This window comes from Chelonoidis abingdonii, chromosome 14, assembly GCF_003597395.2.
Source record: "Chelonoidis abingdonii isolate Lonesome George chromosome 14, CheloAbing_2.0, whole genome shotgun sequence".
NCBI classification, from domain to species: Eukaryota; Metazoa; Chordata; order Testudines; family Testudinidae; genus Chelonoidis; species Chelonoidis abingdonii.
The window spans coordinates 31,729,274-31,754,468 of NC_133782.1; the positions used below are offsets into that span (position 1 = coordinate 31,729,274).

General features: G+C 52.2%; 1 protein-coding gene across 1 annotated transcript in view; it reads right to left on the bottom strand.

Moving 5' to 3' along the window:
* Positions 1-2,344: 2,344 nt before the first annotated feature.
* Positions 2,345-25,195, bottom strand: part of LOC116830057 (rho GTPase-activating protein 39-like) — a 126,822-nt gene continuing 103,971 nt past the window's right edge. The window contains exons 6-10 of the mRNA XM_032789248.2: positions 11,728-11,801; positions 9,908-10,107; positions 7,988-8,079; positions 5,789-5,958; positions 2,345-5,438 (exon numbers count right to left, since the gene is read on the bottom strand). Coding sequence (XP_032645139.1) covers positions 5,244-5,438; positions 5,789-5,958; positions 7,988-8,079; positions 9,908-10,107; positions 11,728-11,801 — 731 coding nt within the window. The 3' untranslated portion in view covers positions 2,345-5,243. The remainder of the gene's footprint in view (positions 5,439-5,788; positions 5,959-7,987; positions 8,080-9,907; positions 10,108-11,727; positions 11,802-25,195) is intronic.

Sequence of the window (25,195 nt, forward strand, 5' to 3'; positions counted from 1 at the left end):
TCCCTCTCCACTCCCCTCCTCCAAGGACACTAGTGGAGTAATTAAGAACCGGTTCAGAGGCAAGCAATAGCGCCCTGAACCTACCCCAGAGAAGAGAAAGCGCGAGACTCAGCAGAACAGTACCGGCAATTTGCCACACATCCCAAACCCTCTCCGTTACTTCGCATAGAAAGCCCATGAGAAGAGCCTCCAGTGCAGAGGGGATGGTGGCTGAGTTGTGGAATACACGTCTGCATCACATCTCAAAGAACCACAGTTACAGTCACCGTTTAGTCTTCTTTGAGTAGATGCAGCCGTGTATTCTACTGAGGTGACTCACAAGCAGTGCCTCTCCCAGGAAATAGGGCTCAGAGTCTACCTAAATAAGGATTGCAGGACTGCCCTTCTGAGGTTTGCGTCTGCTCAGGAAGATGCGGTAATGGTGTAATGGTTCATAAAAGTATGTATGTACGGCCACATTACAGCCCTGCAAATGAGCAATATGCAAATGTCAGTGAGGAATGCTATAGATGTTGCTTGTGCTCTTGTTGAATGAAGCTGCTGAGGAGGCTTTGCTAAAGTTAGCTCATATATAGTCTTGATACAAGATGTCACCCATTTAGAGACGGTCTGTGAAGAGACTGCTTGACCCTTTATGCAGTCTGCATATGACACAAACAGGCAACGCAAAACAAGAAATGGTTTAGTTGTAGCCAGACAGAAGGCTAGACGTCGCCTAATGTCCAGAATTGGGAGATGCTGCTCCTATGGAGATGAATGTGTCTTAGGAAAAAACACAGGTAAATTTGCTGCCTGGTAAATGGAGAGACCACTTTAGACAAAGATTTTGGGCGTGGTCATAAAGTTATCTTGTCTTTGGAGAATTGCGTATCAGAACCTGCAACTCACACACCCACCTTGCAGATGTAATCGCTACCAGCCAAGCAATTTTCTGACACAAGAGGGGTAGTGGACAAGACAGTAGGGGCTCAAATGGAGGTTGCATCAGAGCTGCCTTGTATTTAGGTCCCACAAAGGAAACGGCTCTTGGACTAGAGAATATAGGCAGAAATGCCATTTTAGGAATTTCATCACCAGGGCATTAGAGAAGACTGATTTTCCCTGAACAGGGAAAGAACCACATAAAAAAACTCTTCTATTTCACTACGTAGGCCATTCTGGGAGAGGACTTCCTACTGTTGAGCAGGCCTTCTTGGATGACCAGCAAACACTGCTCCTCTTCTTCATTCAGCCACGCAGCAGCCGCCCCATGAGATGCAGGGAGCTGAGTGCAGGATGCAAGGTACAGGCTGTGATTCTGAGCAAGGAGGTAAGGATGGAGAGGAAGCTGTATGGGAGGCTGAATCGACAGCATGAGAAAACCAGAGAACCAGCACTGTCACGGCCAAGCCAGGGCAATGAGAATGAGCTTGGCCCAATCTGCCTTCAGTTTGAGGATGACCAGAGGGATGATCGGGTTTGGGGTAAAACAGGAGGGGGTTTCTTTGGGATGGGGCCTGCTCCAGAATGTGCTCTTGGAGCCCAAGAACCATCTCTGACTCACTGAGGGCCTCAATACTGAAGCGAGTCACATGGCCTGTTCAAGCAGGCACTGTTTCAGGCAAAGGTCCTGAGCCACCTTTCTTAAACAATCCGCACCGAGACAGAGAAGGCAGTGTGAGAATCAGTCCTCTGCATGAAGGACGATGTTTAAACCTGGTGTGGTCCTCTCTGAGCGAAACAAACTACCTCTAACACTAAGGGTACTACGAAGCATATACAACAAGAAAACTAAACTGAACTATTTGCGAGGTTATGAGGCTACAACCACACAGAGCTCTGACACCAGCCACAGGCAGTGAGAAGGAACTGAGGGGGGTCAGGGCAGTGCTGCCTCATATAGCCAGTGGATGGGCCACCGCCACAGGGTGCAAGTGCCGCCCCTCTATGGGTACTGCTAGGCAATTTCTCTGGCGTGCTGGCATGCACACACGTAAGTGGAATACACAGCTGCATCTATTAGAAGGAGACAAGCTGGTGTTGTGCATTGCTCACTTTGTTCTGACTAGAGGGAGCTGTATGAGCGCAGGAGTTTGCTCTCAGTGTTGGTCTCTGACTGGAATCAATTCTTGATGCAGAGTTAATCCCTGGGAAGCAGATGTAAAGCCGAGATTCCTGGAAGAAGGGATGCTGTTTGACATGCATGCTGTTTGACATCCTCTGTTCCAGGACGTACGTACGTACGTACGTACGTACGTACGTACGTACGTACGTACGTACGTACGTGTGTGTGTGTGTGTGTGTGTGTGTGTGTGTGTGTGTGTGTGTGTGTGTGTGTGTGTGTGTGTGTGTGTGTGTGTTCTACATCACTGATTTCTCCTCCAACAGGAGCCCAAGCAGCAAGGCCTCATAATCTTCTACTGGCAGGTAGAGCGGCAACACTATAACTACAATGAAGAAAATGTAAATCTTTCTTGCTCTCATACCTGAAAGGGGTGAAGAGATTTAAACTTTGACACACACAAATTTACTACAGAGCCCAAGCCTGGGATATTTCAGCCACGCAATATGAGTAGCAGAGTTGTTACTGAGAACTGCTCTAATATTCATCATGTAGAACAGCACAGCAAAATGGGATTACTACATTCTTAAGGCAACTCCAGAGAGGGAGCAGCTCCAGAATACAGACTGTTCCCAGCTTTCTTCTTGCAACAGGGATGGGGAAGAGATCCAGAGGATCCCACACAACCTGCTGAGTTTAAGCAGCAGCCTGTGTCCATCTGTGAATGCTCACATCACAGCTCATCCACCACCCACGGGCATTTCCACCGAAAAAGGAAGCTCCACGGGGATGAACGAAGCTTAAAAAATGCACAGGAGGGATGAGGGTTCGCCACTGCATTTTTAATAACTCAAGTAACGGAGGAGAGGCTGCTTCACTGGGTTCACATTTACAAACTGACTGGCAGAAAGAAAACAATATCCAGTGTAATTTCTTAGCCTATTTTACAGCCCTGGCAAAAAGCGTTGATCTAGACAGCAGCAAATATCTATCTGCTACATCGAAGGGCAAGGAAGAATTTGAATCATTGTCCACAATGTTGTTAGCTGCAGTTGACAGCCCTGGGACAGGTGTGTATCTACAACCCAATGAGAGGGGATCCTGAGCCAGGCATGAGCAAACATTCCAGCTAATTTGGGGTGAGGATGTGACACCCTGAGCACTGTTTAACAATTTCAATTTCCCAGTGACCTAGGGCTGGCACCTGAACTGCAGGGATCATTCAGGGTGGAAGCAGCTGCATAAATTCGACACCCTCTTGTGGTAGCCGGAGGAACTGACTTGCTTCCTAGCTCTGCAGCGGGGTGAGACTGGGAAGCAGCCCCTCCCTGCACCCTTTCTGGCACCCAGGACAGCCTGATCAGTTGTGACCAGAGCAGTAGGGCTTTCTTGACCCCAGTATACCAGCACCTCTCATCTGGTACAAGGAGAAGCACCTTGGCCCCTAGTTCTACAGGGCACAGGCCGAACTCTGGCGGAAGATCTTGCACCCCAGGGCTCCCTGACTCATCAACTTCATAAGCTACAAGTGTTCCGAGCTCCCTGTACGTGTCACACCGACTGTCTGAAACCTGTGCTCAGCCATGAGCAGAGAGTAGCCTTTAAATGCATCTGCCAGCTGGAAGTTAGCCCACTGCAGCTCTGGCTCACAAATGGTTTAGTTAGCAGAAGGCTGCCTTGTATTCGGCACCTATACGGCTGGGACGAGGGGAATCTGCAGGCACAAGCGTGAATATGGCTTTGAATACCATTGGCAGGTGTAGTGCTGTACAAACAACCACAAGGCTCAGAGATCTGGCCCATAACAGGCCTGCCGCAGGTAGAGAAACTGCTTAAAAAAGAACAGTCGCAGCACTGGACACCACGTAATCAGGAGTTACAGTCTGCGAAGGAATGTGTGACTGGCTGGAGGCCAAGGGGAAACCCACATGCTCCCATTAAGCAGCCTCAGAAAGACACCCCTTCCTCGCTGCGACTCACCACTCTCGCTGGCCTAAAGCAAGCCCAGAGCATTTATGGCACTAACAAATACAGTCAGCCACAGCCTTTCGGAGACCACTCCAGCCAGCCAGCCTCCTCACCGACAAGGCTCTGAAAAACACCAGCTGCTCTGGCTTGCTTTTCTGGTTTAACGGCTTATGCAGCATGCTGCCTTGGCGGTAACGGGGACGCAGTGGGCAGAACGCAGGGGTGACTCCTGGCTCAGGGCCATGGTAGACAGAGCATAGGGCTTGGTGTAGCAAGCTCTCTCACGCCTCCTAGCACAACCCTACCGATCGCTTGTTACCAGTAAGCGTCCTCCCCACCCACTAGAGAGCGCGTCGGTCTTCCAGCCTGGAGGATCGGCGCGTGGTGCAAGTCCAGGATGGCAATCCGCCATCTTTCTAGCTCTCTGACACACAGGCCAGTGAGCTGCTGCTTGTCATATACCAGCGCCAAAGACCTCCATGGCCATTCTGGGGGGACTGGCCAAACACAGAAGACCTCTGACATCTTTCACTTCATCCCAGGAGATGGAGAAGGGGTGGTCCTATGATCCCAGGGAGTCCCCCATACTTGGGGAGTCTCTCCTGGCTGTTCAAGCAGGATTAAGTCAGCACGAAACAGCCCTAGAGGGCCAGGTGTCTCTGCAGACATTGCCAGGCAGAGGGGAAGCTGACTGCGGGATACCTGAGGTGGTCCTGGAATGGAAACAGCCCTTATTGCCTCCTTATGGCAGGGGCGGGAAGGGAAGAGACACTAGATCCCCACCCTGACCATGTCTCCTGAGCCCCAGTCACCCACCCTTTGCACTAAGGCACATCAATAAGGGTGTCAGACCCACAGTCCTAACCAGCTCCCTGGCGGAAGCCTCTGCTCCAGCTTGCAACCCTGATTTGGAGTGGCTGATGCAGCAGCTTCCCCACTCCCAGTGACATAGGAGCCACTGGGTGAAAGCGCTAAGCATGGCCCGACAGAGCCAGCACCACACTCCAGACTCCCTAGCACTGGCCAGCCACTCTGCCTGCGAGCCCTGAGCCCTCCCATGCTCCCCCTGTTTACACTGATGCTGATGTGACAACAGGAACGATGGTAGAAATCCTAGAGCCGGGAACCAGAGCATGAAGCGGGCATTCTGCACCCTCGTGCTGTCTCTGGTGACGAGTCCTTGGGGGGACCAGCCTTCGTGCTCTGCTCCCTGCAGCCCTAGGAGGCCAGACCCTCACACCACCCCTCTGATGAAGCTAGTGTCCAAGTGCACAATGAGCATGCGCACGAAGGACATCTCCTTGCGGGTATTCTCGAAGATGACCCGGGGGTCGTCGGACTGACAGCGCAGGCAGTTTGGGGCCATCACCATGGCCAGGTTATTCACATCCATCTTCGTCTTGCCCACATTAGACGGCTGAGCAAAGATCTGTGAGGTGAGAGGAAGAGATTCAGCCAGAACAATGGGGCAAGGGTGAGAAGCAGCCAGGCCCATGGAACCAGACCTCGCTCCGGGGGGTCAGCTGGAGCACGAGGCTGCAGACAGTGCTTCTCAACATGGACATCCTGCCGCATGCGTGTGGGGCCGGGGGCCGGGAGCCTCACCAGGGTCAGAGGACTTCATAGGGCGACCCTTGGGGCTTGGGAGGGACCAGCCCTGCTCCATGTCAAACCGGGCTGAGAATTAACACATTCTGCTCATTAAATAAGAGGCAAGACTCCCAGAGCCGAAGCCCCCAGCAAACGGCTGGGGAGGGGGGCAGAGGGAGGGGTGCTCACCTGCAGGAAGTGGATGAGGTAACACAGGACTAGTCGGTTGAGCTCTGGCAGAAGCTGCACCACAGCCACGGCGGCAGCGGGGTTCTCGTAGTTGCTGACGCACTCTTTGTAGAACTGCTGAGGGATGACGGGCTCCTCCAGCTCCCGGTACCACAGCTTGAGCAGGGAGGCTGGGAGGGAAGGCAGAATGGGGGAGAGGGGCATGAAAACAGGCCAACACGCGTACCCCAGCCAGGACATGAGTTACACTCCGTAATCTCCTGCAGTCTGACAGGACACAGCAGCACAACCAGGCCGACCCTGGGTCATGCTGACAAACCGCAAGGGCGCTGTGGGCACAGTGAAATAACTCGAGTGGGAATTTGCCCAGAGCTACCCTGGTGAAAGTAACACAGGATCTTTGCTGCCCCAGCATTTCCAACTCTTTTGATTTCATTGCGTCTCATGATGTTTGATGTTGTTCTTAAAGCCCCAGCTGCTGAGTCAGGAGCCTGCAGCAGAGCAGCTCTCACTTAAAATGAGTCTGGCCTCCTGGTTGCAGAGAACAGCTTGAACGTGTATGGCCTAAGGGCTCGGCCAGCAGAAAGCCAAGAACCAGGACTCTGCACTGCTTACACTGAAGCCAGCCTCATGATTTGTGGGGCTTACAATATTGCTGACCACAAGGGAATTCTGATTTGATCTCCGAGCGCCTGCCTCTCAGTACCCAGCTGACACCAGCCGAAGAACCTCCTCAGTTATTCTGTGGAGTGGAAAGTGCCACCTACTGAATCACTTGAGCAGCTCAATGCTCACTGTTATCTTTCATCCAAAATTATATCATGTGGTCGCCTGCAAAAGTAGGGACTGGAGTCAGGGACCCAGGAGTCCCTTCCTGTCCTCTGTTCCAAGGACCTGCCAGGCTCAGCCCTGCCTCACTACCAATCTCTGACAAGATCAGACTCTGAGATGGTGTGGCTGGGGGCAGATTGTGCTTGGGTTTGGAAACTACCGGGTGTGATATTTGGGAGAAAAGCAGAAAGATAAGAATCAAAATGCTGCTCCTAAGGACAGCTGTGTCTGCAGCACCCGCGTGCGGGGTCCTGCGCCTGCCCCCCACCCAGCTGCACCCACAGCGCCCGCGTGAAGGGTCCTGCACCTGCCCCCCACCCAGCCGCATCCGCAGTGCCCGCGTGCAGGGTCTTGCGCCTGCCCCCCACCCAGCCACGTCCGCAGAGCCCGAGTGCAGAGTCCTGCGTCTGCCCACCACCCAACCGCGTCTTGCACCTGCCCCCCACCGAGCCACGTCCACAGTGCCCGAGTGCAGGGTCCTGCATCTGCCCACACCCAGCCGCATCTGCAGCGCCCGAATGCAGGGTCCTGCGCCTGCCCGCCACCCAGCTGCATTCACAGCGCCCGAGTGCAGGGTCCTGCGTCTGCCTGCCACCCAGCCGCATCCACAGTGCCTGAGTACAGGGTCCTGCATCTGCCCACACCCAGCCGCATCTGCAGCGCCCGAATGCAGGGTCCTGCGCCTGCCTGCCACCCAGCTGCATTCACAGTGCCCGAGTGCAGGGTCCTGCGTCTGCCCGCCACCCAGCCGCATCCACAGTGCCTGAGTACAGGGTCCTGCGTCTGACCACACCCAGCCACGTCCGCAGTGCCTGAGTGCAGGGTCCTGTGCCTGCCCGCCACCCAGCTGCATCTGCAGCGCATAACTGCACGGTCCTGCGTCTGCCCACACCCAGCCGCGTCCGCAGTGCCCGAGTGCAGGGTCCTGTGCCTGCCTACCACCCAGCCGCGTCCGCAGTGCCTGCGTTCAGGGTCCTGTGCCTGCCCACCACCCAGCTGCGTCCGCAGTGCCCGAGTGCAGGGTCCTGCGTCTGCCCACACCCAGCCACGTCCGCAGTGCCCGAGTGCAGGGTCCTGTGTCTGCCCACACCCAGCCGCGTCCGCAGTGCCCGCATTCAGGGTCCTGTGCCTGCCCGCCACCCAGCCGCGTCCGCACTGCCCGAGTGCAGGGTCCTGTGCCTGCCCGCCACCCAGCTGCGTCCGCAGTGCCCGTGTTCAGGGTCCTGTGTCTGCCCACCACCCAGCCGCGTCCGCAGTGCCCGACTGCAGGGTCCTGCATCTGCCCACTTTGGAAGCTTTGCCTGGGAAGCACACTGCACACGTTATCCTAGACTAGCTCATAGCTACATGGCTATCCAGTCCTCATACCTGGTATATTGGGATCACTGAGGTTGTTGGGGATCCTCCACTGATCCACCTGCAGTTTCAATGCGTTGACTTCATCAATGTCGCCAGGTACTCTGAAAGCAAACCCAGAAATACAGCAACCGGACTTGGAGTCCAAATGGACTGCAGAGCAAGCCGCCTTGGCGGAGGAAAAGAGCAGACATGGGTGTGAGACTCTCACTGGGAGGAGCCCTGCGGAGCTGAATTTGCAGGCTAGTGACACTCACAGAAACATTTACTCAGCAAGACTTTGCTGTTTCTTACCCAAGTCAACGTCAAATGGCCCTTCAGAACCCCCCCTGCCAGTCTCTCCCAGTCGGAGCTGCTAGTTTCCTGATGCCACGCTTCCAGCAGTAGGTCGGTCTGATGGTACAGAGTAGATCTGGGAGATGCAGGGTTTCTGAAAGCTTCTTTCAGGCCAGGTCAGTATTTTAATGGGGTAACTGACGTGTGGGACTCCACCACAGTTCTTAACCATACATTTTCAGAACTCAGCTTACAAGCTCATTGAATCTCCCCTTTCTCACACGCTCACATGGGAGCTGAATTTTCAAAGTCCTACTCACCATCAAGACTGAAGCATCCTATGTGCTGAACCAGCCTGCATGAGTTCATTGATTTGTAATCACATGTAACAGCTAGGGAGTATTTTATGTGGCCCTGCAATCTGCCTTTGCACTGAGGCTATTTAGGGAGATCCATAGTTTGGTAATTACCAGTAACTGCTTTCAGATTGTTCATCACTTGCCATATCTGAGGGAGAAGCAATGATTAGGGCCACTATGCTAAGGTCACTGCCAGATGCTTAGTTAACCGATATTGAAGTGCTGAGCATGGAAGCTACAGCTACCCCAGTGACTGGCCAGCGAAATCCCTCCTGGGGTTCAGAATGCAAGGCCTCCTTGCAGGTCCCTGCTGTTACCGGCAGCAACAACATGGAAACAGGAATACAAGCACCCAGCAGCTCCGCCCCTTCCCTCCCAGGGATGTGCAAGTTCATCCATATAGCGAGGCTGGCACCAGCTTCAGTCTGTCTACAGGATCTGTCTATTTTAGGCTTTCCTGCAGAGCCCCTTCCTGTGGATTACACTGTTCAGTGAGACACAAGAATTATGGTGCTTTGCCAAACTTCAGCCCCAGTTTTGTGCCAGAAGAATTTGCGGTTAGTATCGCGCTCCCTCTGCCAAGATTTTGTGTGGCTCAGGACAGCGACACATAGCATCTCTAGACTCGGCTGGACAGAAGACACCTTGCAGAGCCAGCATGATACCACCTCAGGCCCTTGCCAAGCCTCACTAATGCTGCTGGGGCAGGAAGATCTTTGCCGGAATGTCTGCCTAGCCATCCCAGGCTCTGCCTCACTCCCAGAGCAGTCGAACCACAATCACTTCATCAATTGAAAGCGCAACACTGTGCCAGGTGCTCTTGAGATTCACCCACTATCCCAAGCATCTCAAATCATTCAGAGAGTGTCTGCAGAAGAAAACCTCTCCTGTGACGCATGCTAAGGGACCAAGGCCCCTTTGGGGGACTGCTGGCAGCATGTTCCTGAAACACATCTCTGTGAGTGGGGCTGATCCTGCTGGAATAGCAGGGTTCTGCTGACTCACTGGTGCAGGCGGCTCGTTACCCCAGCTGCAGAGAAAGAGAAGTCGGAGGAAGCCCCAGGCAGAGTGCCAGTGTTGGGACAGCTGATGCAAGGGAACCATTATGGTGTGGCAGCCAGCAGTTTAGGTGGGTCTGTAGTACTGAAGAGGTGACTTTCTGCTGATTGTGAGAGTGTGGTTTTGGGTGAGACAGAGACAGCTTCTGCTTGTACACCCCATTCTGAGTGGTCTGAAATGTGAATGGAGCCAGAGTTCTATTCTACTCAGCCAAATAGACACCATCCCTAAAGCTCACCTGAATATTCCTTCAGTCTGTTCTCCCCCCAGGGCCAGGACTTGCTGAGACAGCTGTATCTGTACCCAAGGCAACTTGTTCCCCGGATACGTGTTCTGCTGCCGTGACATGATTTCCTCCAGAGAGCTGCCGAACAGCGATGGCGTCACAATGGCATTTCTGGCGTGTGTTATCTCCTCTATCGTTGGTTTACGGAGGCCCTGAGGGCACAGAAAATATCTATCAACTCATGCTATAATGTCGCACCTCTGGGAGATCAGCCACGTGCAAGCAGAGGCAGTGAACAGCCCTATGGCATGCAGGCCATGGCTCATGTGGAAGATAACCAGATGGTCCCAGGGTCATGTGCTTACAGGAAGTCCTCACTGTAACAGAATCCCCATTATGCAAAGGGCATGTGCAAGGACCAGGAGCTTGAACGTGTTGGGCCCCAGGAGAGTGGGGAGGCTGCCGGCTGTGGGTCGGAGAGATTTGGGGGTGGCTCTAGTGTTACTTTCTGATTCTGTTGCCATGTTCTGATCTTTTCTATTTGGGAAATATTCCTGCTTTCCCTGCATCCCTGCCAGGATCTACAGTGTTGAGGCAGCAGCAGGCATGAGCCCCATTCTGGGGATGGGCTGTGAACAAGTGCTGGCAGGACCAGGAAGGGGCACACAGTCATTATAGCAGCTATTTCATTCAAATACCTCTTGACAATGGAACATGGGAAAACAAACATTCCAAACGCAGAGGCGAATTCCAAGCGATCTCCATTTCCAGGGGATCTTTGTGTGTCCATCTTTCGCCATGTAGAAGCCTGATTTTCAAAGGCACTGGGCACCTCTGAAAATCAGGCTCCAGATGGCTCTAGCTGTATACCCATAACCCATGGTTTCTGGAGAACATTGACAAAGAAACTGACTTAATTTCACATTAGAGAGACAAGGTGGGTGAGGTAATATCTTTTACTGGCCCAACTTCTATTAATTTCACATGGCAAAGGGGGAAATCAAACCAACTCTAGCCTCCAAGGTTGAGGAGGGGTAAAAGAAAACTTTGGAAACATCCCTCTGACTGCCTGGAGTGCCACAGACAGAGCTCCATCTGGAGCTGTGCGGAACATGTACCAGGGTACATTTCCAGTCCTGCCAGGGGGCTGGGCCCCTGCTACCACCGGACAGACGGGTCAGCTCCTCCTCCCTTCCATGGAGCCCTCACTGTGCAGAGACCCCCAGGGAAATGTGACAAAATCCATCCTCCCTGGGATCCATTCCTCAGGACAGGTGCTGCTGGAGGGCAGGCTGCATGACAAGCATGGCGCTCCGCGGGGGGGAGGAAGTGGGCTGTTCCTGGCCCTCCCCCTTCCAGGAATGTTTAAAATGACACCCGCGCCTGTTTGCGGGGAAATGCAGTTGCCAGCCCCACATGAGCTGTCAGTGGTGAAGCGGGAGAGCATCCCCTCCCCTCCAGGGGATGGGCAGTTCCTGCTCCATGCAGGGCCTGCTCCTCTCAGGGAAAGCTGAGCACTGTGTTTGCCACACGGGCCAGGAATAGTCCCCTACAGGACCTGCCCACTGGGTCCCATGAGCACCCTGCACGCCCTGCTGGTAACACCCAGGCAGGGTGCTATCAGGGAAACAGAGTCTGGGAGTCAGGCCTCACCCACTGTGTGGCTGTGAATCCCCTCACCCCCTGCAGCCTGGTTTCCACCTCTAACACAGGACAGGAGCCCAGGGACCTGAAGGAACCCATTAGTGCCTGGTGTGTTGGAGATAGTGGGTGCTGGAGAAGGCAATGTGAGATGTTAGAGCAAAGTTTCCAGGGCACAGTAGGTGCCTCACCTTCTTGCCCCCAGTAACCGCCACTTTCTGCAGCTTCCGGTAACAGAACCTGGCATACGTGCTGATGGCCAAACCTAGGGGAGAGAGAGACATGCCAGTCAGTCCCAAGGCACTGCCAGAGCCCCAGAGGAAAAATACTGTCACCACAAATACTGGCTGCTGGGGGTTCTCTTGGCAGGGCCAAAGAGCTGGGCTCTGCACCCCAGGAAGGGCAGGAACCTGTACTTGCAAAACACCCCAACACCTCCCCCTACTTTCCCTGAGATACGAGTCTGGAGGGGCACCATTCCCTTACTGGACACCAAAATTAACAAGTCCTTCCTCAAGTGCTGCAGGAGTGTTGCAAGAGCCTCTGCATTTCTTTTAACAGCTGCTCCTAGCCGAATAACCTGGGAGCAGTCTAGTGCCACTGCCCTGGGTTCAGCCCAGTCCCCTGTACCCTCCTGGCCCCATGAGCAGCATGGCAGTCCGAGCCTGCTGGCAGTGCCATTAGAAGTTCAGTCCCTGGGGCTCATGGTGCTCTGTGTTCCAGCTCAAAGCACCCGGATCTGACCCCTGCACCTCACCGCTGAGGGCTCCCAATGCACCAAGCACTAATTGCCACCCCGCTGCACAGCTGCTTTGATCATCTGAACACACTATGTGCACTCGGAAGAGTGCAAATGTCTGGCACCACATCCCCTTCGGCAGGCACCAGCCTAGCTGAGTCTGGTGCACTCTGACCATACATGCACCCTGCCAAAGGAACTTCTGCAAACACACAGCTCATTCTCCGAGTCAGATGTAGGGTAAGCGCCCTGGGCATGCATCACTGGCAGGGCGCACGGAGCTGGCCAATGCAGAGGCTGGGCAGAGGACCCTGCCCAAAGAACAAACCTTTCCTTAGCCTGAGCCCTCAATGAAAAACAAGCATCATCTACATGCAGAGGGAGAGATCCCTTCCCTTGCCCCTGGTTCTTGCCTTCACCTCTCTTTCCACCAGGATAAAGAGCTGGGAACACAACTGAGTCAGCACATGCACTAATGACTCCAGTTTCATTATCGTTCAGCCCTGGGAGCTGGCTCCGAGGCTCGAGCCGTGGAGCAGAGGGTTTGTTTACAGAAGGGGGCGTGGGCTAGAAATATATATTTATACCGTCAACAGACAAAAAGGAGCCATTTTGTAACTGGCTTCTCCTAACTCCATCTGCCTAACAAAGAAATCACCCAGGGGATTTGGGGAAGACGATATTGTTCATTGATTAATTTAACCCAGGAAAGTTACATGACACAAACATCAAAAGGATTTTTACTGTGTGAATCCTTACAGCTGCATAAACACTGGATGGAATAAAACCACCCTGAGTATTCATTTGTTGTTTTAATCTGCTACATGCCCCACTGATCTTTATTTTCTGCAAATATTCTAGTAAACAAACTTTACTGGTGCAAAGAATCTCCAGATGTGAATTCTGAACTCAAACATTCACAGAAAGAGAATTGAAAAACTAGCAAACAACATGCAAACTGCAAATTGTGGATTTTACACGTGAAGATGCAATTTGAAGTTCAAATTTTTATTGGTTAGCTACATAATTCATCCAGTCAGGTACAGACACAATGCCTGACTCTTCTGTAACTCAAATTTCATATGACCCAACATTTCAAATATGAACTTCAAATTTCAAGTATGCACAAAATACCATTTGCCAAAGACCAAGAATTATTCACTGGAGAAATGAGTGAATAATTTCAAACAGTAAATAAACGTGCAAGCGTTCACCATTTGCTCACAATCAACTCCCAAGCAGCGAGGTGACATTCACAGAATGGCTCATTGGGTAGGCAGGATTCCCTGAACACTAGTAACTAATGAAGCAGTGATTACAGTGCACTGAGCCAAGGAGCAAGGAGCAGACCCACCGGGGACAGACCAAGATGGCTTGTATGGAACATGCCTCAAGGCGCCATAAGTCAAGAACTGTCATTTCAAAAATTCAGTGTAATTTAGCAGCATCAGAGGACTTGTCTACACTTATAAGGCTGCAGTGGCCAGCTGCGCCGCTGTAGCACTTCAATGAAGATGTTATCTCCACAGGCAGGAGGGCTTCTCCCATCGGTGCAGGTACTCCACTTCCCCAACAGGTGGTAGCTTTCCGTGGACAAGAGAAGCCCTCCTGTTGACCTAGCTCCGCAGGAGTTAGGGCAGTGTAACATTGCTCGAGGTGTGGATTTTCCATACCCCTGAGCAACTTAGTTATACTGACTAAGGTCCTAGTGTAGATCAAACCTTAGACAGGAAGGCCTCCTGCAATCTTCCTAGCAATGACACATGGCCTGGAACATCAATGCTAGGATTACATTGGTTAAAGACAGGAAGGGAAACCTTCATATGTTTACTTGAAATTACAGGCCTCTGGATCGTAGACTTTCTGCTTTACTTGATTTTACTGGCACTAGTCTTGTATGCTGGGACTTTCAATCCTGCAAAAGGAGCTGATGGGCACAGGCAGCAAGACCCGGCTCATGGAGGTACAGGTACGAATGTTTATTATAGAAATAACACAGACTGATAAACCACAGGGCAGGAGCAAAGCCAGAAACTCAGCTGTAATACATCAACCAACCCAGGTCTCTCAGTGTGAGTAAGATGAACAGCAGCTGCCCAGGGATGAGAAGGTTACTTGCCTGTAACTGGAGGTTCTTCAAGATGTGGGGTCCCATATTCCAGACTTGGGGGCACATGCGCGCCATGTGCCTGATCCTGGAGGTATTTCTTAGCAGTGTCCATTGACCCGCATGGATGCAGAGCTCCTCCTTGTGCTTCCAGATGAGGGCATCAGCGGTAGTGCGGGTTGACACCTCTCCAGTCTCCTTCTGACCATTCTGGAATCCAGTCCGAAGCAGAACGGAAGGAGGGCAGGAAGTGGAGTATAGATAGGGCCCACGCATCTCGAAGAACCTCCAGTTACAGGTGAGGAACCTCTTCCTCTTCGAGAGATGATCTCTACGTGTTGTGACAAAGTTCCTCCTCTACCTTGGTGGGTCCTGCGCTTATTTGGCAGATTTGCTCACCTCAGTGATCTTCCCCACAGTCTGGGTCAACTCCTCCTGCATCTGATCAGGAGTTGGGAGGTTTGGGGGGAACCTGGGCCCGCCCTCTACTCCGGGTTCCAGCCCAGGGCCCTGTGGATTGCAGCTGTCTATAGTGCCTCTTGTAACAGCTGCATGACAGCTACAACTCCCTGGGCTACTTCCCCATGGCCTCCTCCAAACACCTTCTTTATCCTCACCACAGGACCTTCCTCCTGGTGTCTGATAACGCTTGTACTCCTTAGTCCTCCAGCAGCTCACTCTCCGCTCCTTGTGCCTCTTGCTCCCAGCTCCTCACACACACTTCCTCTCCTCTGGCTTATCCCCCACCTGACTGGAGTGAGCTCCTTTTAAAACCCAGGTGCCCTCATTAGCCTGCCTTGATTGGCTGCAGATGATCTAATCAGCCTGTCTGCCTTAATTGGTTCTAGCAGGTTCCTGATTACTCTAGTGCAGCCCCTGCTCTGGTCACTCAGGGAACAGAAAACTACTCATCCAGTGACCAGTATATTTGCCCTCTACCAGACTCCTGTACCCCACTGGTTTGGGTCTGTCACAGTGTATTCCACGTATGGATGACTCACAAGCAGTGATCATCACAGATGTGGGTGCGACAATGCCAATGGAAGTGCAGTTTGCAGTATGGCCTGGCCCATGGCAGCATCTGTAGCTACCGTTTGTGCGATGGCATAACGTGTCATGAACTGTGTGGACTGAGTGCCACGTTGCCGCGCAGCAGATGTCTTCCCAAGGCATGTCTGCCAGTGAGGCTGACCTGGCGGCTGGAGCTCAAACAGAGTGCACCGTGACTTTACCAGGCGAGGCTACTTTTGATAGGTTGCAGCATTCGCAGACGCACCCAAGAGCCATTTGGAGATTTGTTGGGACAAGACGGCGTGACCCTTGGACCGTTTGGAGATGGCCACATATAGCTTTGGCAATGTGTCAAGTCCTGTGTAGGCAGAATGGCAGTGCACGGCAGACGTCGAGGGAGTGCAAGGTCCTGTCAGCGGGGGAGGCGTGTGGTTTGGGATGGAAAACCGGCAGGTGGATGCACTGATTGAGGTGGAACTTGGCCAATACTTTTACAAGGGATTTAGGGTGCAACTGTAAGGACACATTGTCCTTGTGGAATATCACATAGGGGGGATCTGCCATCATGACTGCTAGGTCACTGACCTGTCTGGCTGAGGTAATGGCTACCAAGAATGTCACTTTTGCTGAGAGGTGGGAGAGGGAGTATGCTGCCAGCAGCTCAGAGGGTGGTTTCATGAGGGCGGAGAGAACGAGATTAAGGTCCCGCGAGGGGTGGGCTTGAGTACTGGTGGAAAGATATTGCATAAACCCTTCATGAAGTGGACGGTGGTGGAGTGCGAAAACACTGCAGTGCTGCCAGGTGCACCAGCACAAAACTGGGAGGGCTAGGCTCGACATCTTGAGGGTGAGGAGGTGGGCAAGGACGAATGGAATAGACACCATGCTCAGTGAGCGGTGGTGGTGGTGAGCCCATACTGTGAAACGTTTCCATTTAGCTCGGTAGCAGGCTCTGCTGGATTATCTCCTGCTTTGGGTATGGATTTCTCGCACCGGGGTAGATCTTCGACGCCCATCCAAACATCAGGCTGTGAGGTGAAGAGGGTCCAGACTGGATTGACAGAGCTTCCCTCAATCTCATGTGAGGAGATCTGGAAGTGTGCGGAGGCAGAGCAGTGTGCTAGCAGAAAGTCTAAGGAGGTCCATGAACCATAACTGACAGGGCCAGAACAGGGCTATGAGTAGGATGGTGGCACTGTCCTGGCAAATCGTGCGTAGCACCCAGGGCAGGAGGAGAATAGGGGTAAAAGTGTAGCAGAGGAGGAGGGGAGGAGGAAAGCATCACCCTGAGAGCCGTTCCCTATTGCTCCCCTGGAACAATAGTGGGGCAGCTTCTGGTTCTTGGGCGCAGCAAAGAGGTCCCAATGGAGGGTGCCCTATGTTGCGAAGAGGTTCCAGAGTGAGGCATTATGTAACTCCCACTCGTGATTGAGCTAGAGAGTCCCACTGAGTGTGTTGGGCAGGGAATTCTGGTTGCCTGGTATCTACGGGGCTTGAAGCGTCATGTGGTTCTGGATGCACTTGTTCTAAAGCTGGTCTGACTCAGTGCAGAGGGAAGGAGACTTGGCGCCGCCCTGCTTGTTGAGGTACACCACTGCCGCAATGTTGTCAGAGAGCAATTGAACACGGAGGGACTGAATGAGCATGAGGAAGGCCTAGCATGCTAAACGGACTGCCTGCAATTCTAGCACGTTTATGTGCATACTGTCTTCCTCTGGCATCCATACCTCTGAAGCTGCCTGGTGGCCAAAGTGGGCTCCCCGACCCCCAAGGGAGGTGTGTGTCATGACAGTGGCCTGTGGTGTTGAAGTGGCAAAGGGGGTGCCGATCATGATCTTGGAAAGATTGGACCACCATAAGAGGGAGGACAGCATGGCCCAGGGAACGGAGAAGACAATGCAGATGGAAATGTGTGTGTAGTGTCACCTAGGTGCAGGCTGCCGTATGTCCAAGGAGGGAGTGGCGGACCATGGCGGCCATGTGAACAACCAGGGAGATGAGGTTTTGATAGGTAAAAAAGAAAATCAGCCCCTTTGGGAGGCACAAAATGTCTCCTCTCTGCCCACTTAATAGTGGGGGCAAAGGGGGCAGGGGCGTTCCACAGTGCTTGCGCCGGTTGGAGGATGGCCTCTTGGATAGGTAGGGCTACTTGAGAAGGCCTGTGGTTTTGAAGTATATCCAGGAGTTGATGGTGTGGGTCCTGAACCTTCTCCAATGGGATGTCCAGGTATGCCACTACCCTCTGGATCAAGTCCTGGTATTAGCAATGATCGTCCAGCGGAGAGCGCAGGAGAGGGATGGTCACCTCATCCAGTGAGGAGGATACTCCAGCAGGGACCAGAGAAGCCAGCAGAAACAGTTCGATGTCTCCCTCCTCTTTATGCACTGACAGCGCTGGTGGGAACGTATGGGGCAGGACCGTCAATACCGGAGGGCTGTGGTGTGGCAGAGAGATGGGCTTCATCAGCAGCAGTAGAAAAGATTTGTTCTCTGGAGTTGGGATGTTGTAGGTGAGCCAGACAGAAGGGGAGATTGTGGGTAGGGAAGGATCAGCTCTTCTGTCCACAGAAATGGCTCTGAGCATTCAGAGGTGCACAGTGTGCCTGTGGAGATGCCAGAAGGGTGGAGATGGTGGTGTCTGTCTGGTAGGCGCATGAGCACTGGTGGAACAGTCAGCACATGTGCCAATGAGCATTCCGAATGCCTGGGTGCCAAGGTTGCCATCAGTACTGTCAGACTCAGTATGTGCCTGGCCCTACTCTTCACATGGGGAATCTTGGGCGCTGGTCCAGCTGTATCCCCATGCAACATCTCACCTGACCTGGCACAGCTCGGCGGGGGAAACGTGCTGGGAGCAGTCTGGGGTGGAGACCAGCTCTTGTGCCTGGCAGAGTGTTTTTTTACTCTCATGCTAGAACTTGGCCTTGCACTTCAGTACTGCCAGTTCTGGGCCCTGCACGATACGTGGAAGGGCCCACTGTACAGGTTGGGTCTCCTGAGCCTGGATCTGAGTACGTTCTCGGTCTCATGGCTTCCTCCATCAGGTATTTACAGAGGCGGAGTTCACATGCTTCCTGGGTGTGGGCCCAGAAGGACTTGCAAATGCAGCAGAGAGCTGCGATGTGTGCTTCGCCAAGGCAGTAGAAGTATCGCTGATGCTTGTTGCTCACAGAGATGGAGCATGGGTAGGAAACACCATTTTGAAGCCTGGAATCTCGGGCACTGTCCTCGGAGTGAGGAGATGGTCTCTGAACAAGGAAAAAAAACTACCTTAGCTAACGAAACTAGATAAAAAAACGGTTACCTACCTTTTCGTAACTGTTGTTCTTCAAGATGTGTTGTTTATGTCCATTCCACATTGTGTGCACGTGCATGGGAAACGTTTCCCTTAGCGGTACCCGTCGGGCCAGTGGAGCCCCAGCCTGAGAGGTGCCAGTGCGCTGTGCATATATACCCCTGTGCATATATACCCAACCCCCTCCAGTTCCTTCTTGCCGGCGACTCTGACAGAGGGGTAGGAGGGCAGGTGGTGGAATGGACATGAACAACATATCTTGAAAAACATCTGTTATGAAAAAGTCGGTAACCGTTTTTTCTTCTTTGAGTGCTTGTTCATGTCCATTCCAGATTAGGTGAATTACAAGCTTGCCTTTGGAGGAGGGTAGGAGTCATGGAACAATTGATCAGAGGACCGCCACGCCAACTGCCACGTCCTCTCGGGCCTGCTGGTTGACCGTGTAGTGGGTCATGAAGGTATGCACCGACGACCAAGTGGCTGCTCTGCAGATCTCCTGGATCGGAACCTGTGCCAGGAAAACCGCTGAAGCTTCTTGCACCCTGGTCAAGTGGGCCATGACCGCCGGGGCCGGAACACCTGCAAGGTCATAACACATCCAAATGCAGTCTGTAATCCAGGAGGAGATTCGCTGCGCCAACACTAGGAGGCCTCTCATCCTCTCAGCCACAGCCACGAACAGCTGCGTGGATTTATGAAAGGGCTTGGTGGCTCCAAGCAGAACGCTAACGCTCAACAGACATCTAGGGTGTGCAGGCTGTGGTGACTCAGGTCCACATGGGGTTTGGGAAAAAACACTGGCAGACAAATGTCCTGGCCTAGATGGAATTGTGAGACCACCTCTGGGAGGAACTTGGGGTGCGGATGGAGCTGCACCTTGTCTTTATGAAACACTGTATATGGTGGCTCCGAGGCGAGTGCCCTCAGTTCAGATACCCTTCTGGCCAAGATGATGGCTACCAAGAATGCCACCTTCCAGGAAAGGCAGAAGAGGAAGCAGGTAGTGAGGGGCTCAAACAGAGGCCCCATGAGCTTAGAAAGGACTAAGCTGAGATTCCATGGAGGGACGGGGGTGTGAGTAAGGGAACACCCTCTCCAGTCCTTTAAGGAACTGCCCCACCATTGGGTGGGAGAACACCAAGCCCCCTGAAAACCCCTGGTGGAAGGCATTGGAATGAGGGTGGACTTGGGGACATTGACCAGGAGCCCTGGCATGAGGAATAGCCTAAGGGCCACTTGCACATGGGACCAAACCTCCTCTTCAGACCACCCAGCCAGGAGGCAGTCATCGAGGTACTGGTAAACTCAAACCCTCTGCCTCCATAAGAAGGCCGCCACCACCACCATGCATTTTGTGAACACCCATGGGGCCGCTACTAGGCCAAACGGGAGAACCGTGAACTGGTAATGTCCCTGGTTCATGGTGAAACGCAGGAATCGGCGATGTGCTAGGTGGATGGTGATATGAAAGTACACGTTCTTCATGTTGAGGGCAGCGTACCAGTCCCCCAGATCCAGTGAAAGGATGATGATGCCCAGAGAGACCATGCGGAACCAGGCCTTGACCAGGAACTTGTTGAGCCTGCGCAGGTCTAGAATGGGTCGCGCCCCCATCCCTCCATGGAATTTCAACTTTGGCCTTGGGAATAAGAAAGTATCGGGAGTAGAACCCTTTCCCCCTTAAGTCTTTCCACACCATCTCTACTGTTCTACTCTAGAAGCGTGCGAACCTACTTTCCAGGAGGTGCTCGTCAGAGGGGTCCCTGAAGAGGGACAGGGAAGGAGTGTAGGGGGTAGGCAGGGAGGAGAACTGCAACATGTATCCGCTTCGTACGTGCGTAACCCCCAATGGTCTGACATAATGCTGGAACACGCACAGGAGAAAAGGGACAGGTGGTTCAGGAAACAAGGGGACGGATCCGGTGATTGGTCTGGTACGCTATCCTCGAGTGCACCTTCAAAAGCCTGGTTTAGGGCCAAGCGGGAACTTATGTTGGCCTTGGCTCTGGTCTGGCCTATTGGAGCTATTGTTATTATTATGTCACCTCCTGTTATTCCCGCTTCGCCTGCGGTAGGGCTTATGCCTAGGACGAGGCTGGTAGTCGCGCTGAGGAGGCGGCTGCGACTTGAAGGGCTTCCTCTGAGTCACTGGGGTGTGCATACCCAGTGACTTCAGTGTAGCCCTCGAGTCCTTGAGGGTATGTAGCTTTGCCTCCGTTTGGTCCGAAAAGAGCCCAGACTCTCTGAAGGAGAGGTCCTGGAGTGAGTTCTGGACCTCAGGCGGCAGACCTGACTCCTGAAGCCACACTGAGCATCGCATGACCATGCCAGACGCAACTGTCCTGGCCACTGCATCCGCCAAATCCAAGGATGCCTGGAGAGAGGTCTTGGCTACGGCCTTGCCTTCGACCACCAGCACCATGAACTCCTGTTGGGAACCCTGCGGGAGGTTGTCTTTAAACTTCCCCACTGCCGCCTAGGAGTTGAAGTTATGCCTGTCAAGGATGGCCTGTTGATTAGCTATCCTCAACTGGAGGCCCACTGACGAATACACCTTCCTGTCAAACATGTCCAGGCGCTTCGCTTCCTTGGCCTTGGAGGCCAGGGCCTGTTGCCCATGGTGCTCTCTCATTTACCACCGAGACTACCAGGGAACATGGGCTTGGGTGGCAAAACAAGAAGTCGTACCCCTTTGACGGGGCGAAGAACTCGCGTTCCACACCTTTGGCTGCTGGAGTGCTGGAGGCTGGGGTCTGCCATATAGTCCTATAGTTCGACTGTATGGTCTTAATGAGCGGAAGCGCTATTCTGGATGGACTCTCTGGGCTCAGGATGTCCACCATGGGGTCCTCCTGCTCCACCATCTCCTTGGCCTACAACCCCAAGTTATGAGCAACCTTACACAGCAGCTCTTGGTGGGCTCTGTGGTCTATTGGCAGAGGCCCTGATACTGCTGTGCCTGCCACCGCTTCATCCAGGGATGACGAGGAGGTCAGCAGCTGCTCGGCTTCCTCCTGCTGTTCCCCTTGGTCCCCCTCCCCTGAGGGAGGGGCTTCCGGCTTGGACCGGGACAGCTGACCCTGGAGAGGCACCGGACTTGGTGCTGGTTTCTCTGGTCTCTCGCTCGGCAAAGGTGCAGGTGGTCTGGACACTGTAGTTTCCTGCATGGAGGAACGTTGGTGCGGGGACTGGGACCGGTGCACCGAGTAGCTGGCTCTGGAAGGAACCCCCTGCCGCTGGTGGTAGGCTCAAGTGGTCCAGAAAGGCTAGTGTCCTGGCGGTCCCCACTGGGGTTGCCACTCAGCCTAAATGAATCAGAACTCTAATGCCTTAGCTAGAGTCTGGCCTCCCTGGAGTACCAAAGCTGATGAATCTGCAAAGACTCTAAACTCCCCAAGCTAGGATGGATGCATGTAATTTTATTGTGATGGGGCAAGGTGGTGGATTCCCGTCGATCCAGCATTCATCCAACATGGACAGCCATCACTGTCTGATTGGGGAGAGAGGTGGTGCTGTCATGCACTCAGGGTACATGCTGATGTTCCCAACCCCCCACCTAAGGTTCTGGGCTCTACGTGGCATAATGCACAACTCCAAAAAGGGAGAGGAAAGGCCAGTGAATTCAAGGGGGAGCAGCTCCCTTCTCTTCTCTTAGCCAAACGCCAGAGAATACCATCCCCATGTATGGGAGATAGGAGGGTGCAGAGTGCACCTCACATCAGACTTGCATAGGCTCTATGAAATACAGTAGAACCCCAGAGCTACGAACACCTTGGGACTGGAGGTTTTTCATAGCTCTGAACAAAACATTATGGTGGTTCTTTCAAAAGTTTACAACTGAACATTGACATAACATAGCTTTGAAACTTTACTATGTGGAAGAAAAATGCTGCTTTTAACTATCTTAATTTAAACGAAACAAGTACGGAAACCATGTCCTTTCCTTGTCAGATCTTTTTTTATAAAATTTCCTTTATTTTTTTAGTAGTTTATATTTAAAACAGTACTCTACTCTTTTTTTTCTTTTTTGGTCTCTGCTGCTGCCTGATATGTACTTCGGTTCCAAACGAGATGTGTGGTTGCCTGGTCCGTTCGTAACTCTGGTGTTCTTAACTCTTGAGATTCTACTGTAAGGAAATATCGTCACAGCACAGCTTGGCGCCTTAGGAGCTTTAACAAGAAACCGAGCTCCGCCTCCTCCCCCGCCCAGGAAATGGCTGTTTGATTTGCCCTACGATCAGCTAGCACAGGGGGTAAAGAGGCTGCATAGTGCAGGCAGTTTTCACACAGCTAATCCCCAGCACAATGCAGAGAGAGAGATCTGCACTGACTGAACACTGATTACTGATCCAAAACTGCTGGGCTTTTGTTTCATTTCAAGCCAGACCCTAATTGTTTACTTTAAAGGTGTGTATAGATCTGCCCATTTGATTCCCTGCCATGTCCAAAGCTTGCTTCAGAGCTCAAAGCACTTGGGTTTTTAAAATCAAACACACTGTATTACAGCTTTCACTCATTGTATAATTTAGGTGACCCCGTCACAATTTCTGAGCTCTGTGAACCTGTGCCTCTTACAGCGACTGAAACCTCTCTGGCCGAGATTTAAATAGAGGGCAGCCTTGCCAAAAATATAATAAATAGACAGACACTTCACGGAGGCCAAGAGAAACATGCAATCACTCTCTCCTGCATGCCCACACAGACATGTTCACCCAGCAGCCAAACTAAATCCTCTCCAGCACAAGGCTGAAAGAAAAATGTCCTCCTGGCTAGGTTCTGCAGTTTGAAATCAGCAGCTGGAAATGAAACATTATAAGCACATGGACTGGGAAATACAATGAGAAATGGAGTCCCAGCCCAGTCTCATGCCTTCTTCCTCGAGCCACATGGGAGGAGGTCACTATCTCAGAATTTCCATCCCCAAGGAAATTTTGAAGCAAAAAACTAATTAAATGCAAAAGCTCTGTTAATGCAGTGTTAGAGTTGAGCATTTAAGTGTATGAGAGCTAAGGGTCCCCCAGTGATGCTATATTGAGCCATATTGCACATATGTTGTTACAATGTATCCACCTCACAGTGTGGTGGCATCCAGTATATAAAATAGGAGACAGCAGATTGTGACTTGGCTCATAAGACAAGAACAATTTCATTCAATGAAATGAAAAGGTGACAAATTCAAAACTCCCTATAAGTAATACCTTTTCTCCCAATCTGTAATTTGACGATGGAACTCACTGCCAGAGGATGTCTTTGAGGCTAAGAAATTAGCAAGACTGAAAGAAGGAAGGGACATTTACATAGATAATAAAAATATCCAAAGTTAATGGATACTGCTAACAAAGTTTCTGGAGGAGAGATTAAGCTTCTTGCTTCAGGGCTTAATCCAATTTCAAATTATGAGGATGAGGCCTCCATGGACAGCAAGCTGTCCCTGGGGATAAGGAAGAGCCTTGCATGATAAATCAAGCCAATATTTGATCTGTTCATAGAATATCAGGATGGGAAGGGACCTCAGGAGATCATCTAGACCAACCCCCTGGTCAAAGCAGGACAAATCTCCAAGTTGTTTTTTTTTAAACCCCAGTTCCCTAAATGGCCCCCTCAAGGATTGAACTCACAATCCTGGGTTTAGCAGGCCAATGCTCAAACCTTCTGGTCCTTTGATTGTCAGAACCTTGGGGCTGGAGTTCTGAGACATGTGGGTCAAAGCTCTCCTTTCCCCCAGGGCTAACAATCTGGGGTAGTCAGATTTCAGGGAAAAGTAAAAACAGGAAGCCAACCCTAGGCAGTTGTATCCTTGAGGGTGGACCCAGGACAGAGGGCCAAGCAGGCTTGCCTTAGTAGTCTATCTGAGGAAAGGGAAGCCTGGCTGTCAATCTCCTTTTGGCAAGCATGCTGGGAAAGGGAAGGAGTCTAGGGCCTCTATAACATCTCAGGTAGTTGGAAGGGAGAGAGATGCTGAACTGACAATCCTGTGGGAGGTGAGATCTGTGGTGAATGCATATATGGATGTGGAGGTACTTACCTATTTGCATATTACACTGAGAAACTCTTGGGGCTTTGATCACTGTACAGCTTGGGCAGCTGGTCACTCTGTCACTCTAGATTGTACGGATGATTTAACAAATACTTTGTTTTTGAGACTATACCCCTCTCGGTCTTTCCTTCTTTACCCTAGCCTTTCCTCACCCCCTGCCATGATAGCACAGTGGTTTGAGCATTAGCCTGCTAAACCCAGGGTTGTAAATTCAACCCTTGAAGGGGCCATTTAGAAATCTGTCTAGGGATTGGCCCTGCTTTGAGCAAGGGGTTGGACTAGATGACCTCCTGAGGTCCCTTCCAACCCTGATATTCTATGTTAAATTCAGACATATGGTAAGTTTGCAGCTTCTAAGCTTTGTCAATACACAACTAGTGCCTGAAGAAGTGTTGCAAACCCAGCACAGCATCTCAACAGAACCACAAACATGCCTCTCAACTTATCCGCCATCTGATTCCCTTCAAACT